General features: G+C 40.4%; 1 protein-coding gene across 1 annotated transcript in view; it reads right to left on the bottom strand.

The window, feature by feature from the left end:
- Positions 1–15,444, bottom strand: part of kcnh2b (potassium voltage-gated channel, subfamily H (eag-related), member 2b) — a 137,920-nt gene that overhangs the window by 109,094 nt on the left and 13,382 nt on the right. The window contains exon 3 of the mRNA XM_086020642.1: positions 10,730–10,960. Within this exon, the coding sequence (XP_085876768.1) occupies positions 10,730–10,960 (231 nt within the window). The remainder of the gene's footprint in view (positions 1–10,729; positions 10,961–15,444) is intronic.

Below are 15,444 nucleotides of genomic sequence, written 5' to 3'. Positions count from 1 at the left end.
CCACCGTTTTTTCATTACTTCTCATTTCAAGTCATGCATCCGTTTGTTCGTAAAGGTTGATACTGTAATAATCACATGTGGCGACGACAACGTAATGGTGAAGAGTTTACACATTTAAAGCGTTTCAAATCTATATGTTTATAGGCCAAGATGGAGGAACAATCTCGCTACCTCCAGTTGGGGATTGGCGCAAGGATCAAAAAGCTCAACATGTAACCCCCACTAACCTGCTGCACGTCAGTAAATCACAAAGCACTATCTTAAGGGACTTTCAACCTGACATTTAGAATATAAAGAGACTCTTTGTATAAAGAGCTTTTCAAGGAGCTCAAATCCCCGGCACAAAGCTATAACCTGACCTGAATGATAGAAACACATTCATATTCAATGTAAACACACTATGTTTTATTGATTTTGGTAATGGTATTCTGTTTAGACTCCATTTGCGTTGGTCTGGTTTTGTATACTTTGCAAAGCCCTTGAAAGTGCCTTTGAATGCGACGACGAGCTGTCAGTTTTGTGACTCGAGTGCAAACGCGTGCTGGAAGCTCCTCATGAGCTTCTGTGTAATACGAAGCATAAATTCCAGAAGCCGCGGATTAGCTACACCAAGCTGCGCGTGGTGAATATTGCATGCGGACGGGGGGGGGCGAGCCACGTCTCACGTGTGTGGTCACCGCGTCGAGGCCGGAGGATTAGCGGGATGAGGCGCTTGGGTTTCACCTGCTATCAAGCGCTATCTGTCGATCTGAAGTCAGCAGGTCAGCTGACCGGCATGGGGATATCACCTGGCTCCTCGGCGCGTATCTCGCCGACGGGGGGGTCGGATTCAGGCTCGACCGAGTCTTTGCGGCTTTAGGATGAGCGCTTTCCAAAGCTGCCGGAATCCCCGCAGGAAATCAATAGGGCAGCCTGGCGTGAGCATATTTTAAAAAGCGGAGGCTGAGCAAATAGCAGATATAGAAAACAAAGATTTTCTCCACAGCGCACAGCGTCTGCCCTAAAATCGATAAGTTTGTGAATCGGAAACATTAAGTTTCTGTACGCGCTGGTAGCAGCACCAGTGATGGCTTGGACAAAAAAAAAAAAAAAAGGAATGATTCCTTTCATGGTACCACTAAAAATCTTAAAGGGTGTGAATTCCCATTTGTGTTTAAGATTTTCCAATAACTTGATTTTTTTTTTCTGAATTCTGAATCAATCTGGAATAGTCATTAACTGTGCATTCCAAAGAATGATCTTGGATTTTTACAGTATATTTAAGACGTTGCAGTGGAAATTACATGACAACTGTTGGATGTTCCAAAGTTTTTTGAAAGCTACCATTAGGAGTAAAAATGCACTCTTTTGCATCAGTTCGATTATCTTACGTCCATCTTGTTCCATTATCTCCCTCTAAATTGGGCTACATTCAGTCCTAAAAGCATTGGCAAAGACATACTATCCGAAAATTTGATCTAACCAAGTGCTATTTTTAACCTTGTCTGCCTCCTGAGTGCTCTAATAAACATCACTGAGAAAGCATTGGCATCGGAATTTAAAGCTTAAGCACGGGTGGAAAATGCCACTCCCATTGCCTGACACCAATCACGTGCTTTTGTCATTGTTGGCGATGACGTGTTTGACTTTGCGGTGCAGCAGCAACATTGAGAAACAAGAATGAAAAACGCCACGGATCAAAGGAAGGCAATTTCAGCAGATAAAGCGTTTACACACACGCGCACACACCCAGATTTCAGAAGCACACTAATACCCTGTGCGTTAAACATCATTAGCTGCACCGGGTTATTAAGCATCCCCTTAACAGACCTTCACAATATAATGTCAGCACTATCAATAAGCACATGTCGCATTTTGGCTCGGTATTATTCAGATTCACACAGACACATTTTTGCGGTGCTGGTTCAAGATAGTTTTGATTTTCACTCAAATTAAAATTTGTCATTAAAGGCCAGATATCAATCGGGCATGACCATCCATCCATATCCGGTGTAAACAAAAAAATCAAGTTGCTATTAAAATTGAAATTTGGATCTACAAGTCAAAAGTTGGCTATAACTAGAACCGCTAAAAAAAAAAAGCATTTACTTTCCAATGTAATTTAAAAGTTAGAAGACACCCATGAGACAAAAACCCAAAGAGAAAACAATTGTGAATTTCTAAATTAAATATTACAACTCAGAGTAATTCCAAGACACAATGTAAATACGGCCCTGAGGGCACGGAGATACCACACACATACTTTATGAATGACTGCCCCATATAATTAGATACTGATTAAGTGCTGTAATCTTCCAATTATGATATGAAATGACATAATTGCAACATTATTGTCAGTACAAACTACAGATTTCAAAATCTTCTTGGTGGGCAGCTATCACAACACAGATTTAACCAGCATACTTCACTTGTACTGTTAAAACAATAAATAAATAAAAGAAATTATTTTACATACAAACATCTACGTCACTAGCTGAATCCATGAACAATGGGTAAATAATTGATTCATAATCTTCTGCAACAAAGTTCTTCTTACTCCAAAATATTGGGCCAGTGAATGTCTGATAAACATAAACATTGGATCATATTGATTTTTCACGTGAAATATGAGGTATAGCAATGTAAAACAACAAAATTCTCTCTGATGCGCCATATGGGTGAAATAAACTTCCATTTGCAGCTTTACCAGCTCGCACTGTTCGGAGAATCCTTTGAACAAGATTTTGGAGTGGGTCTCTACGTGACTTCTCAGTGAAAAGAGCAGCGGTCTCTGACGCTCACAATCTCTGTTGTGCCTGTCATTAATCTCAGTGTGTAGTGGGACCAAATACTTCAAATGAACGATGTACTGCTCAAGTGAGTTTGGACCCGTGGACCATTAAGAAAGTTTCGAAAATTTCTCACAGTTGCATCACTGGGGAAGGAGGGACTGTAGCAAACTTAAAACACATATCAAGTAGTAATACTAATTAATGTCTTGTATAATGGAGACAAGCACTGAACAAAGTTACATTAATGTACTTCTGGAATACAAATTCAAAATGTGGACGTCGTTCATTTCCGATGTGCTTAAGGGAAAGTCAACCCAAACATATTTTTTTCAAGAATATGTTCTATGCAAGCCCACAAGCTGAAACAAGGCATTCTGATATATATTGCATTTGTGGAATAAGGGTTAGTCCATCCGTTTTTAGCCATCTCTGCCATTTTGTCACTTCGGTCACCTGAAAATGACATCACAACTACTCAGGGCTCAGGCAACGACCAATCACGGCTCAGCTTCAGAAAAAAGGTCAGCCGTGATCGGTCGTTACCTGAGCCATGAGCAGTTGTGATGTCATTTTCAGTCGACAGAAGTGACAAAATGGCCGCCCCCAGAGATGGCTAAAAAGGAGTGGATTTTTCTGCTTAACTCATATTCCACCAACGCAATATTAATCAGAACGCCGTGTTTCAACTAGTGGGCCTGCTGGGAACATATTCTTGAAAAAAATATGTTTTGGTTGATTTCCACTTTAAGGTACACAACTCTAAATTCTGATTTTCCTGTACAGTCTAAAAAAAACAAAACAAAAAAACCCCACTTAAAAATCATCGATCTAGCAGAGGGGGAAAACAATAAACCGTGATATCGCAGGGGAACACTATAGTACTGTATAATTAGTTTTGCACCTTTCACACGGAGTCGGATTTGTAGCGCAAGCATATGTTGAGCCTCTTTCTGTAAGCACACAGCCCCCAGTCAGTTTGAGATAACGCCACCATAACCGGCTACTTTCACTGTAAGCATAAACAAAGCTGGAAAAAAAATGGGCTAAATAATCAATGCCAGTACGAACGGAGCCATTTAGAATTTACAGACCACATTAAAAATTACCTTTTTAAATTAGGATTTATTATGGACCTCCTCCTATTCAATATCCGCTTTAGTTTCAGCAGCAATGAAGAATTAAAGATATTTGCACCATGGAGGAGACTCAAACGCTCAGTGATTGATATTAGGGTCCACGCGCAAGTGCAGCGTTTGACTGACAGCCGCTGATGGCCCGCTGCCAAGAAGACAAATGAAGTGCTCAATCCATAAGAGTGAAGCCATTACCCGTTTGGACGTTGTTTATTTTCACCCTGTTCTCATCTCCGAACCCTATTACGGGTGGGGATCGCTCGTTACGGTGAAGGTTCAGTTTGGTGACTCCACAAATAAGAATGCAGCGCGTTCTTACTCAGTGGCATCGCGCTTCCTCTCCATCCGGCCTTTTTATGAGGTTTGCCTGACTTGATTGTCAAGCAGACAACCTCTGCTCCGTTTATGGCTGCGACCTGAATGGCAAAGTCACATTTGAAATTGTATGTGTGACTATAAATGAAACCACAAACTATATATACTGTGAGTATTTCAAATTAAAGTTGTACATTGCCAAGGGGTCATTTGTGTTGATATGCAGACCACATCTATCCACTTTTCCATTTGGACAGTATGTAACTATTTTTGCCCCAGAAACTCTCTAAAGGTGTGTCTGGATATTTTTATCTTGCTATGGCACTTTTATGTGTATGTGGGGAGAGTGTATCGGGTCAGGGAAGGCTATAAGATGGAGAGGCAAATATTTGAAATGTTAAGTGGTTGGTGGTCTATATCAAAGCAAGGTGAAAAATTCACTCACACACCCGCCACAGCACGTAAAAGCAACAGTAAGATTAAGAGCCTCCATGCCGAGCACGGTCAGCCCGTGATTGCATACCTCTCCTCCTCAAAAGGTTGTGGTGTGAGATTACATGTTTTGTAGTTTACATTCTCACCTCTGTTACTTTTTACTGCTTGGATTTTTGTTCCACTTTCTATTCATGACTTGTTTTATTACGGCTGGATTCTGAAATTGGAATTCCCCTCAGGATATAGAAAGTATCAATCTATCAATCCATCTAAAAAAGGGAAACACGAGTTTCATCCAAATAAAAAAAATAAATGGGAGGGGAAAAACGGGATGCTAATGATTTAAGCCCCTGCTTGTTGTTTACATATACACACACACACATAGATACATACATACATACATACATCAGTAGCCTATGTGAAACCCACAGGTAAAAATATATGTTGGACATTAGTTTACTTTATCGTTTAACCTTTAGTCTCTGTTCTTAGGCGGTACCACCATAAATAGCAAGATGATCTCTTTTTCAACAAGATTACCGCCATACAACAGGAGGTAATTAAACTGACTCTTCAACGCAATTACATTAGGTTCCTTATCAGCAAATGAACAGATGGAAAGGTCGCTGCTATGTACTTAACATCCATATTGATATTGCTGTTAGTCTGCAATAAACATACACACACAAACGTATCGTTGCCCGTGCTGTTTTGGAAGGACAACGCCATGTTGCGTCTTTGCCGGCCGGGTCTGCCCGTGAACGCGTGGGCATGCCAAGCAGCCTGGCATACCACATTAGGTGACTAATGAGGCAGACACACAATACAGCATTATCGCAATCGTATGTGTCATGATCAATTATTTGGGTGTCATTAACAACGAGGAATGTGCATGCTAACCCAGAAACAAGGCGCTTTGTCAGGAGACGGATGACCACCACATTGATGAGCGTGACTCTGCTTGCTGCAAGTGTTTCATCCCGCTGCAGACAAAAGCAGGGCACACATACTAACAACTCCGCAAAATAGGAGCCATTTTTTATCCCCTTGCAGGTTTCGACACTAATAGAAGAGCTTTTTTTTTTGTTGTTTTGACTGTTTTTCAAAACAACAGCTCATTTCAAAACTCTTTCTTCTGTTACTGTTACCTATAACGTGCACAACTCAATTGACCAAAAAAAAACTTTTAGAGAGGGTAAGTAAAAACTGCAATAACATATTTGCACAAGTGTACACACCCTTTTATAACTGGGAATGTGGCTGTGTTGAGAATAAACCAATATTTAAAGTGCTTCTGATTCACCCCAAATAAAGCTTGGCTGTTCTAGTTGGCTTTTCATGATATATATACCGAAACAACCTAATGAAACTTAATGTGTGGGCAAATGCTGGCATCATTAATGGTGATTACGTGTTCGGAGCACTTGGCTGTAGGTGGGATGATCCATGGCAGGTGACAGACAGTGCCAACCCTCCCGAGAGGTTGCGTGTCTATCGAAGTACTTTGCTTAACTACTGCTGCTAGGCAATCAAGAGTCCCTCCGGTCATACAGTGCCGCATGTTCCAGAGGGATCGCTCTGTTAACACAAAATTGTTCATTCAGCACCCAGGACAAAAATTTGAAAATAATTCTATATATAGATTTTTTTTTTTTTTAAATATAATTTGCCCACTTTACAAATTCTAATACCACATTAGTTATTAGTTGTATGTCTTTGGTGTATCGTTCAACAGTTGTATTTTCCAGGAAAAGAATCATATTCAAGGATTAAAAAAAAAAAGCCAGTAGAACAGTCTTGGAATCAAAATATACTTTTATTTTTTCTACCACATTAATTCCACGATTTTACGCAAATAAATATCGGTTGCAAACCTTGTAAGAAATTGTAGCTGAAAAATATGATTAATCGCGATCAATTATGGAACATTTTGCAATTAATTAGTTAAAAAATTGTAATCGCCTGAGAGCATTAGACCATCAGCATCTGGAACATGTCATTCATTTTACGGTAGCCCTCCTTTCTGTTTTTGAAAGTATCTATGTCAAAGTCTGAGCATAAAATGTTCCAATTTATCATTATTTGCATATCAGGATACTGATTTCTTGTCTGCACTCATAAAAATGTCACGCCTGATTGCTCAGAGCGGGGATAGCAATTTCCTTTTCAATTCCACTTGAATGGACTGGTAATATACAGGAAATAAAGCTAAGGGACACCCAAGCTGGAGCGAGGCAATTCATATATTCAGTCCTTTTGGCATACGTGCCAAAATTTGTCGATTGGTAAAAGCCTTGTCAAATTTTGAGAAAAATTCGAAGATATGTTGGATCTATTCTCCTACAGTGATTTTTCTTTGCCAATTGTTCTGACGTTGATCTTGGGTTAAGTGTTAAGTGAATTTGGAGATTTGTTACATTTTATAGTGTTAGCGGTTCAGTTCTCCTGATTTCTTTTAGCTGCGGCTTGGACTTTGCCTAGTTGTGGAGTCTGAGACTAAGAATTTGAGCGCCTTCATTCGCATCACCAGTTATTTGGCGCAATTATGACATGCAGTTCGCAAGCTAGCTATGCCCACACCCCACTCCATCTTGCCTTCTGATAATATGCAAGCATGGTCACTTTAGAGTGCCTCATTGTCACTAGTTGTTCCGTTAATAAAGGTTATAAAATCTAAATAATCAGTTCTTGCTATGTTTAAGTTTCTTCATCCTATAAACTGAAGTTAAATAGACTCCATCCTTGTTAACTTTCTATCGCAGTCAATGGCTACCGTTTTAATACTTGGCAATTCAATGCAAAATCAATAAACCGAAGTGCAGGGGATGTGGAACCTTGCCAGTGGAGTAACGCCCAACTTGGTCAGTATCCCTTTTCCTACTAAGCCCCCACATGCACTTTGTGTGTATATGTGTGCAGGTTTCCTGGAGAGCATGATTGATTAAGCTAGTGAGCTATCGGCGTCGGACAATTGAGCGTGAGAGCGAGAAGGGAGATCTATCATCGTGAAGGCTCGTGCCTAAGCTTGGCACTAGATAAATGAGCCCAAACGAGTGTGTGCGTGTATGTGTTTGAATTGCGGTCAGTCATGAGTGCAAGTCGGGGAGTCATGGATATGTTCCCGTTGCAGGTTAAAAATAAAAACAACAACAACAACACAACCCTTCTTATCCGGGAACGGATAAGTATCACAAGTATGATAATGGAAGTCTGTTCTTTCTATTGAGCGACCGATCTTTATGGTGGGAGGAAGAACAAGGCGAGTCAGGAGGGGAGAGGGTGGGGAGGTGGGGGAGGTGACATTGTGTCCCATCCTTGTATTTTGAATGAGTTACGTCTGTGTCGGTCAATAAGCAGTACTTAGCTGGGGACTCAGACTTCCTGTAAGGAAGCAATCGCCGTTCCTCTTGATTGGATTTAATTGAGTAGAAATCGAAAAGGTTTTGACAAAACACTTTAGAAGGGCAAAGAGACCAAAAAATGTCATGCCCAGTTTTCAAAAACGACGGACTGTGTAACATTAATTACTCTGAGATGAATCATAACTTCACCATTCCAGTCCAGTTTAAGTTTTTTTTCTCTGGCCAATAAGACAAATTGTTTTGTATTGCAGTGTATGTTAACAAGGGTGACGAGAGACATGTTATGGTTAAATTACAATATTGACATATTCTAAATTTGACCATATGTTTTTAAACACGGAGGCAAAATGAAATAACTTGAAACGGACAAGACTGGAATTTATAACTGAATTACTGCCGCATAAATGAAGTGTGAAATTATGGGTCCTAAATTTAAAAAGTCAAATTTTGGACTACGAAAAATACATCTTTAATTGTTATGAGTTCTTTTTCAAAGTGCAAATGATTTATTCTTTCTTCTGTCAGTTTCAAGTTACCTTAGTGAGTGTTTGGGTTTTTCTGTCGCTAATGGGAACTATTTAGCCTACAAAGATCATTTAAATTCATGCTATAAACAGATTTAATATGAGAGAGAAGAATAATATTAAGTCTATTGATTAAAAAAAGTTGGGTTTAACTTCCTTGTGTTGCCCAAAATCTTGGTCAGCATTAACGGTATTCCACAGCAAATAATGTAGTTGACGTTTGACCTTAACCCTAACGGCATTCATCCATTTAGCGTCACGCTGTCAGATAAGTAGACAGGCAGGAGTCGCAGATGAACATTGACCAGGAGAGCAAAGTAGAGGAGGACAGAAGACTAAACATAGGCTGAGAATCTAAAGCACGAGACAAAACAAAGCTGTGAAACGCTGATAGCAGTGAATACTCGGCATTTTACTTCATGAAAAACTAAAAGCGTTACACAGTCCACAGTATCTGTTCATTTATGTACAGCGGTCAAGGCCGTTTTTTTTTAATCCGGTTGCGGTAGAACTGAGCAAAGATGAAAAAAATTCCAACGACACAACTTGCTGTACATTTTCCATGTTTGAGTGCAGAGCTTCAGGACGACTAATTACAAAACAACTCTTGAAAAAATAAGCCGCTAGGCAGACAGGACCTCTCATTCAACACACAAAATGAGACTTTTGATTCGCGACGCGTTTGTGTTGCAAATTACAACTATTGCAAAGAGTACAACATCAAATGTGCAGAGAAGAGCCAGCTGGTGACACCTTATCGGCGCCTCTTCCTCTGACCACCGGCAGTGAGCTCAGATTATGCGCGAGAGACGCGTTCAAACTGTTTCGCTCCTTCTCGCTTCCTCACTTTGCCTGTTATGTTGCTTTCCTGCCTCTTATTATATCTTCCTGCCCTCTCGTTTCGCCTCCATTTCTTCCAAGGCCTTTCATCTTCCCCGCCGTTTCCCTCCATCTGTCTCTCCCTCCGCTTCCTTCTGCTGCTCTCGTGTCTGTTCGCAGGTGCAAAATGTCTAGCAGATGCTTTGAATGGCTCGGGGACTTGCCAGCATGAGTACAATGGCAGCAGTTTATTGCCATGGAAGCTGCCTATTGATACCAATACCAGTGGCCTGTTATCTGGTACTGGTCCAGCAGTCATGAGTGCAAACGTAATTACTCTGTCACCATTGGAAACAGAACCGTGAGGGTTAGTCTTCCGCTGCCTTCTTTTAAGAATATTTATAGAAAGACAAATTGAAGCCATGTGAATGGAAATTATTTAACAAAACAAAACAAAAAAATGCTTTACAATTGATTTTGGAGCTCTGTGGCTTTGAAGAGAATTATAAATATGAGAAAAGGCTGATACAACCCAATCACTGGCACAGAGACACCACATTTGCATATCAAAACCAAGTAGTCAAGTTGTTCATGCACAACAGCTTGCATACGAAATGAGCATGCGGATAACAAATATTACCCCGCAAAAACAAATGATGAGACCAACTCACATGTACATTGGTGGAAAAACACTCAAATACCATTTGGTTGCTTTCCTAATTTTATGTTCTTAAACACCACACGTTTGTAATGATAGCTTTGCTAAAGCAAATTATCTGATTTTCAATCCTGTGATTAATTACTAACATTATAGTCCAATTAACTCATTCACTGCCATTGACATATTTATTTGTCTTTTCACAGTCCAGCCATTCAATCCCAGAAACTTGTTTATATATATTTTTTTAATTTTTCAAATGTTAGGGTAAAAAAGGTTCTGAAAAATGTCTGGCAGTGAATGAGTTAATTAGAATAAGCTTTAGGAAGAATTGTTATAGAAATGCTTTGAAAGTCCCTAAACATATACTTGGGTCTGACTTCACTTCTGTTGGCAGTTTATGACATTATCGTGCGGCATAACCACTGGATGCCGATCCACCATATGTGCTTTGAACTCCGGGCTGCACTATGTGACCCTAGTCTGCTCACCTCAGAACCATTCTGGGTTTATAATGTCTATATATAGCGAGGGTCCACATTCTTGATAGTTCCAAAGTCAAGGACCTACACAGTGATTAGAAGAAATACCTTGACATTTCATTCGAGACAAATTTTAATGTTCTGCCCGTTCACTCATCCTGATTATTCACTCAAACGCTGTCACAAACGTCCCCACACAAAGACTCAAAAGAAAATGTGTCTTTTCCTACCATCTTTGCGGTAAAGGTTGATCTCCACTTTCCTCTCTTCTGACCCCAGCAGGGCCTGCGCCATCTGAGCGATGGCCAGACGCTTGGTGTCAGGTCCATAGAGAAAGTTACACGTGCACGGCTTCTGCATGATCTCAGCTCGCGAGTAGCCGCACATGAGACAGAAGCCATCGTTGCAGAAGATAATGGCGCAGTTCTCCACTCTGGCGTTGGCAATGACGAACTTTCGACCTGAAGAAAAAGAAGGTGGTTGTAGTTCCAATCTGGTTACAAGGGAAGCTCTGCCGCTTGAAATGACACAAAATGTCAACGCAATTTTAGGACAGCATGATGGGCTATTGGTTAGCACTTCAGGCCTCATGAGTTTCATTTCAAAAATGAAATAAAAACCGATGGATGGAACGATTTGCTGGACATTTGACTTTTTAATAAGTACCATTGTCCCTGTTTGACCTCTGAGAAACATCACAGTCATCCAAGTATGTGGTTACATAGTAAGAGAAGAGGTGGAAGAATGGAGAATAATACAAACGCGTCAGATGAGGCTTCCGAAATTAAAGGCGATGAAATGATCGGCGACGAAGTTGGATCAAGGGAAAATCAAGAAATACTGAGGGACTGATTGATTACAGATCTGAAGCAGAAGCGACATGACGAATGGACAATGATCTATGGGCAGGATAATGTGGAGTCGAGCCGGATCTGTTAAAGGATGGAAGGCGTTTTAAAAGAATCCATTCTTTTCGCCAGTTCTGTGGTGAAACCTTGTACTGAGACTAACGTTACTTTACCTGTACAGAAACCTCAGGCGATAAGAATGGAAGTGGATATTTGGGCGTGAACAAAAACAATTTAGCCCAATATGCTTTTCAATGCATCGTTCTGTCAACCAACCATCGCAATCAAGCATTGATGAATTTGACCCGGCCTCCTTCCTGTAGACAAACTTTACCATGAAGCTCCCTAATGAGATACATTTCCTCAACACTATGATAATAAATGGGGTGGTTCAAAGAAAAGGAGGTACCCAGGGATATTTAAGATTTAAAGTTGTCCTTTTCTTGCAGGGCAGCCGGCACTCGGGCAGTTTGCACGCACATTTTGGTACGGCTAACAAGGCCTTATTTCAAGTGAAAGACGTCTATGTAATGACGGCAAATGCTTGAAGGCAAGAAAAAAAAATGGTTTGTCTGTAGACCCTTGCAACTAGCACAATTCATTTGGGATCATAAATAACTATAATTTGGCGGAAGGATTATTGTGGCAGGGAATATGAGGCCGGTAGGTCATTAAAAGCACCACGGTAGTCCAAAAAACATTCGCATTCCATTTTTGGTGATCTTCACAAAGGCAAACTCTTGTAAATTGGCTTCAAGGACTTCAGGTTCTTACTTGGTATGCAACATTTCAGACCTTGACGACACTGAGCTTACTGTGACTCATGGCAAAATATAGTACGGTGTTATCACTAAAAAGATCTTTGACTTCCTGCAATTAAATGTTAAATATTTTCCATTGTCTTCAACATTCAGGGATCCGTTTCTCTTTGTCAACGATCAGATCAGATCGCAAAGCTATATAAAAATTTTAAAAAATGAACCACATGGTTTTAATAAATTCCATAATTTCGAGCCGTACTTCATCAAAATTTTAGTTATTATTCATTTTAGTGATATTAGCCGTTTTGTTGACATTATCCCCCATGGATGTCAAGTTTATTATAGTTAACAAAAAACAACTCAATAACTCAAACTAAACTTGGAAAGATCATTTTCATTCATTAAACAAAATAACAAAAACTGAAAATGCATCTTAGGTTTATAAAACTAACTAAAAGCAACACAAATTACATCAAAAATGTCTTTCCATTTAACATCATACTGTGCATGAGCTTTCACAGTTCAATTTAAATATTCATTTAGTTATTGCTGGAAGGTCAAACACTTGAAAATTGTACTTTACCTTAGTTTATTTCACAATACTTAGCGACCTTTTTCCTTACACGGGACAAATGCTTAAAAAAAAGAATAATTAAAAAAAACTAATACTAAACCTAAACCAAACTAACAAAAAGCATTTTTTAAAACTAACAAATAAAAAACTAAAAACTATAATGAAAAATCAAAAACTACCTTAAACCTCAGTTCTAAAATAATATCCACCTAAACACCGCATTTATTTACACCTTTCTATTAACATTAAAAACTTATGTTGCTATTTTCCCAAACTTTAAGTATGCAATGACCACAGCTCCGCTTTATGACCATGAAAATAGTCGATCAACTTCACATTGTGGCCACTGGCCACTCCGACAGGAGACATACGTGATGGAAAGCCTGTTCACATATTCATGGAAACAGTGAAGATCCGTTGTGTGGTTGCGCTTGATAGCTCGCCTCCATGAATTAGCGGCAGCAGTGGTCCTCTGAGGCTCATAAAACTTGATAGGTTTGTCTTGCTGCAATGAGCACTTGGTAATCCAACGGCAGAAATGCGAGTGTGTGCATGTGAGAGCATATAGTACATTTCACTTGTCTGCCTTTTGACGATGTGGTCTTTTGTCATTGATAATGGCCTGCAAGCAAGATGGGTTGTTTCATGCTGTTTAGCTCGTTTGGAGAGCTTGATTCGTTTTTCGTACGCAGTATGTGTGTGATGACATAAAGATGCACATCAAGAGATTGGATAAATCAGTAGAATGCATGTTGTCGGACAGCTTCAAACAGCAGGAAACCAGTCGTACGTGCCAAATGTTAGTTGTGTCGCCGTCTGTGTTTTTGTTCATCTTTTGGCTTTTGCGTTTGACTCTGGAACAGGGGCGGAGCCATGGGCGTGCACAGGCCCGCCAAGATTGACGGACTGCCCACCCAGTGAGATTCCTGAAAATTTGGGCAGTATTTACTTGAAATGTAATTCCTAAGGATGTATACGGATACGGACGTTTTGGGATCGGTGATCGATACTGTACGTCTGAAGGTACTGATACTCGTAAAAATGCTCCAATAATACACACCGATACCACTTAGCGTATCTAGCGTGACAAATACCTTCTAGGTCGGAGCCATGTGGAGGGGAAAAAAAACAACATAACGAATCCTAGTGTTCAAACAGACACCGCATAAGTGAAAGGCCTTGTTCTACTAGCTACATTTTAGTGAAATGTTTCGCAACACGAGAAAAATATTTCATAGGAACAATGGTTGGATGTTAAAATTACAAGGTGTTAGTATAAAAGGGGATTCTACAATATTTGAGTAAAGCTTATGCCACATTCAAGAAAAGTTTGTTTTTGTATGTTTTGCACAATGTTTGGTGACGATTAAGAACATGTTCATCACAATTGCAATGACGACCAAGTATCGGTACAAGGTATCGTGATACTCAAATGTCAGTGCTTGTAGTCTGTCTAACAAAATGGTATCAGTGCATCACTCGTCATCAAACAGGTTCATGGTTACGATGCAAAAAAAAAATCTGGAAAATAGGATAGACTGATCTTAAACGCGTTTAGTCACAGCAAGAAAGAATCCACTGAAGAAAGTTTTGATGACTCTCCACTGTTTTTGCTGTCTATCTAATGCAATTTTTTTAATGCATATAGTATTACTAAGTGTAATTTAAATGCACTGCTATTATCCCAAACACACATTTGCTCGTAATATGAATATGACAGTGGGATGCTTAACATCAGCATTTGTTGCCGAGCCATCTTTGCTCTTAGTGACATCACTGGCACTTCCACTGGCAGCTTTGTCTGCAATTTCTCTCTAATGAGCTTTTGAAGCCTAAAGTGGGCTGATAGAAAGGCTGATTAAAGACTCGGTGCCGCGCCGGAGGAAAACACCTTTTAATATTCACACACAGACACGCATGTACAAATGCAGCCGCGTGTAAAACGCGCACATGGGTACAAAGCAGACTCGCCAACGCAGACTGAATAATTCACTAAGAACCAGACTTTGAGGGCTTCTCTGCAGTCTGCCAGTTAGCGCATGGGCAAGCTGTAGTGTCTGCGTGCGTGGGTGAGCGTGTATCCGTGAGTGTTGTGTTTGCTTGGAATCTCCCCGAGTACGGCGCGTAGGCGGATGAGGAGGGAAGCCCGTGTGCTGGAGGCACAAGTCCACGCAGCAGCTCTGCTGAGCCCGCTCCGCGCACAGATGGCAAGGTAAAGGGAGCGAGAGAAAGACAAAAGGAGAGCGAGACGCCCAGCAGAAGAAGAATATTAAGGATATTACGCAAGAGGCACAAAGAGAAACAGCACGTTTACGTGTCACTGTTGCAGACAAACTCCACAACAGGATGAGGAATTGTGCTCCTTTCAGTTCCAAGCTTCAAACTGGGCTATTGCCATGGAAACTGAAGATTTGACAGACCCATTACAGCCCATTATTGCGCACAGAATTTAAAGCAGCACTGGGCAAGAAATCGACCTTAATAAAAAAATGTTCACAACTGTTTTGATGAAACGTTGACTTACAAGTACAGTAGTTGAATGAGACTTCATGCCCTGAGGGGGTCTCTATCGTTTCTACTGGCACAAAGCAACTTTGAGGAGGATGGGATCAACCCTGGCACACAAACAAATACAAATGCCCTGAATTACTTTACGGCATACTCACTTCCTCCTTTCGCTACAAGGACGGCTCAGTATTTCACGACACTACGCGCTGGCACGTATGGGAAATGTGGTTGATTTTTCTCAAAACACTACTGCT

Source organism: Filicampus tigris, chromosome 21 (assembly GCF_054856515.1).
Source record: "Filicampus tigris isolate MCC_2025a chromosome 21, RoL_Ftig_1.0, whole genome shotgun sequence".
NCBI lineage: Eukaryota > Metazoa > Chordata > Actinopteri > Syngnathiformes > Syngnathidae > Filicampus > Filicampus tigris.
Note: the sequence above shows the minus strand (reverse complement) of the source record. Positions and strands in the feature narration are given on the sequence as shown.